General features: G+C 40.0%; 1 protein-coding gene across 1 annotated transcript in view; it reads left to right on the forward strand.

Moving 5' to 3' along the window:
• The window catches only part of SYNE3 (spectrin repeat containing, nuclear envelope family member 3), a gene marked incomplete at its 3' end in the record, with an annotated part of 20552 nt that extends 19845 nt beyond the window's left edge, over nucleotides 1-707 (forward strand). The window contains 1 exon segment of the mRNA XM_009587660.1: nucleotides 558-707. Coding sequence (XP_009585955.1) covers nucleotides 558-707 — 150 coding nt within the window.
• Nucleotides 708-1254: the final 547 nt, after the last annotated feature.

Genomic DNA, 1254 nt, shown 5'->3' on the forward strand with positions numbered 1-1254 from the left:
AACACCACCCCCCCCCAAAAAAAACAAACAAAAAAAAACCCCAAAACAAAAAAACCCCTCAAACACTACACTCTATGCTTTAGGAGACTCTAGAGTAGATGAAGCTCAGGAATTTAGGACAAGTATTTCACTCCTTCTACTAAGAAGGGTCTGGCAGAGCTGGAGTGGTAGGAGGGAAGGAAGCAGCCTGGCATCTAGCTGTTGGACTGGACATTTCTAGTGTGGTATGGCAAAGGTGTTCATTAAAAGAAGCTGATTAAAATCAGTATCTGGTATTTGGCCTCACTCTTTCTCTTTCTGTTGAATATAGCCAGATGCAATGACAATGGATGCTGTAAAAAATTAAACAAACAGAAATATCCAAGGCTACAGGAGTCCTGCAGATGAGTGAACCCTTTTATATAATTTCAGGCCAAAAAAGCGATAACAAAAATAAATGCGCTATTCCAGAGTACCCCGTAATTTAGATTTAGTACCACTGTTCTTTCAAATGCTAGGTTTAAAAAGTAGGGCCTTCTTGAATTCTGAGTTGCTGCTGACCTTGTCTTTGCCTGCAGGAGCTGCAGTCTCATGTGCCTGATGGTCAGCGTCTCTTTGAGGACCTTCTTCATCTTCATCCTGTCATTGGAAACTCTGAAGATCTGGAGGACCTGCGTTACCGATGGATGCTCTACAAATCTAAATTGAAAGAGTCCATGAGTTCATTGGTAGGTGACAGCACTCAATTCACAGTTGCTGATCTCTGCCATTGCTCTCTTAGGTTGCTAGTCATTGCTAGTCATAATTCAACAGTACGTTTTTGTGTCTGCTTAATTAAAACCCTTAGTAAATGCCATCAAAGACAGAGCAAACATAGCCATGTATTTATAAATATGAGCACAAATATTCTTGTATTAAAATAAGAGTTGTGCGCTTTTTCCCTTTGTAAGCAATGCTCAGAATATTTCTCAAAATGGAAGGTTCAAAACAGAACGGCAATTGGCTGTTGTCAAATATGCATGCAGTTGCGGACTGTGAGAGGTTTGTGTGTGTGAGTATTTTGGATATACACCTAGTTCTGGGCCCGTGGATTTCTAGCTTTTTGCCCTTTCTCCACACAACATTCTCCATTGAATTATTTTTTTAACAGTTCCTGCAGTAAGAATATATTCACTGTTCATTATTTGTGTCTCCTGCTATGAGACAGAGTGATCAGAATAGCCACTGGCTGAACACAGAAAGTAACTGTGCACAGAATCATAGAATCATAGAATC

Source organism: Fulmarus glacialis, unplaced genomic scaffold (genome assembly GCF_000690835.1).
Source record: "Fulmarus glacialis isolate BGI_N327 unplaced genomic scaffold, ASM69083v1 scaffold37011, whole genome shotgun sequence".
In the NCBI taxonomy this organism is placed as follows: domain Eukaryota; kingdom Metazoa; phylum Chordata; class Aves; order Procellariiformes; family Procellariidae; genus Fulmarus; species Fulmarus glacialis.